General features: G+C 54.5%; 1 protein-coding gene across 1 annotated transcript, besides 4 other annotated features; it reads left to right on the top strand.

Annotated features, from left to right (window-relative positions):
- Nucleotides 1-24: 24 nt before the first annotated feature.
- Nucleotides 25-75: a sequence feature (A-rich).
- A 16-nt stretch (nucleotides 76-91) lies between these two features.
- Nucleotides 92-110: a microsatellite.
- A 667-nt stretch (nucleotides 111-777) lies between these two features.
- Nucleotides 778-820: a microsatellite.
- Nucleotides 821-968: 148 nt separating this feature from the next.
- Nucleotides 969-991: a microsatellite.
- A 310-nt stretch (nucleotides 992-1,301) lies between these two features.
- Tco025E_04904 (uncharacterized protein) lies at nucleotides 1,302-1,617 on the top strand (the record flags this gene model as incomplete). The annotated part of the gene is made up of 1 exon (XM_029371809.1): nucleotides 1,302-1,617. A coding segment is annotated over one exon (316 nt), but the record flags the coding sequence as incomplete, so codon positions are not given.

Raw genomic sequence — 1,617 nt, 5'->3', positions numbered from 1 at the left:
ATGCAAAGTTAGTTGCGTTTCACGTTGTGTGTTTGTGTGCGTGTTTTGTTTTTTCGTTTTTGTTTTCTTTTCTGTGGGCCCTCACGACCACAAAAAAAAAAGAAAAAAAACGGGAAGTGAGCGAGAAAGCGAGGCCGCGACACACTTCACGGGGTGCGCGCCGCCCTCCTGCTTTACTTCGCGCCGCCGCCCTCAGCGAAAGAGCCGCAACGCTCGGAGGTCCCATCCACCCCCGAGTGGAAGGAAGCAGGGGAGGCAGTGCGAACAGACTGGAAGAAAAAAAGAAAAACACACACAACTGGACGGCGTGAGCGGCGCAAGGCAGCCTACCGACTGACACATCCACTCAACCTCCTGCACCGAGGCCCGTTCACGGCGGCTCACCACACGCCGGCACCCACGGCGCAAAGGACACAAATACGCAGACGGTAATAAGTATTCTCTTATGTCTACGCCCGCAAGCGCCTTCTGCCGTCACTGCACCGTCATTCTTCCCTTTTGTTATTCGTTGATTCTTCTTGTTTGATAACGTTCTCTTCTTCTTTTTTTTGTGTATGTGCGTTTGATTTCTTTCATTTTGCCTTGGCCCCGGCTGCTACTTCTCCCACTTCATCTCTTTTTGCCTCCCGATGTGTCCGTGCGTGCCCCCTCCGTCCGCCTGCTCCCGCTGTGCTTGGTGTTTTTCCCCCCATAGTTTTTCTATCGCTGCGTACGCGTACGGCAGAAGAGAAGCGTGGGGGCCCACGCCACTGCCCCGATCCCTCACCAAAGGCACAGCATCCTTAAAGAGATACATACATATATACATATATACATATATGTACAGCCAGGGGTTTCTGTATGTACTCCAAGGCAGCAGGCGAGACGTGCAAGCTAGAAAAAACAATGATCATTGCAGCAAAACAGCTACCGCAGTTATTTTTTTGATTGATTGTTGGTTTTTTTTCTGCCCTGTTGTGTAGGTGTTATGCGTACGTGCGCGCGTGCGTGCACCGGCCGACTTTTTTCCCCATGTGCATTCACGTCAACGTCCCCCCGTCGCGTAAGAACGAGGCATTTCCACCACGCCGCAGTGCGTCCCCCACACAGGGGCACGGCAACTAAACCGTTTGGCGCACGGCTGCCCAGACGACGGTGGAAGCAGAAAAACAGTGGCAATGCACGTAACCAACTCGGTGGCGCCTCCCTGTCCCTCTCCAGACACGCACACACAGAGAGAGGGAGAGCGGGGGTGGGATGGATAGGGGGAGAAAGAAGAGAAATAATTATTTCCTACAGGTCACCCGTGTGCAAAAAAAAAAATGCAGACGCTGCGTGTACGTCATCCACTCCTCTGTACAAGTACACATATGGCCGCTTTAAAGTGTTTAATGGTGAGATGTTTCTACCTCGGCGGGTGCGGCTTTCACCGCAGCGTCGAGGTGGTCGGGTGCATGCGGGGCCTCCTGCGGTGTAGAGGGCTGGAGTTTTGTGAAGGGCTGCTCATGGGCGTCGTTGACCGCAGCGTCGAAGTGGTCGGGTGCATGCGGGGTCCCCCGCGCCTCGGGGGGCTGGAGTTTTGTCAGAGGCTGCTCATGGGCGTCGTTGACCGCAGCGTCGAAGTGGTCGGGTGCATGC

This window comes from Trypanosoma conorhini (assembly GCF_003719485.1).
Source record: "Trypanosoma conorhini strain 025E chromosome Unknown Tco_14.4_contig_00267, whole genome shotgun sequence".
Taxonomy (NCBI): Eukaryota; Euglenozoa; class Kinetoplastea; order Trypanosomatida; family Trypanosomatidae; genus Trypanosoma; species Trypanosoma conorhini.
The sequence above is the reverse complement of the archived record's forward strand: the minus strand, read 5'-3'. Positions and strand labels throughout refer to the sequence as shown.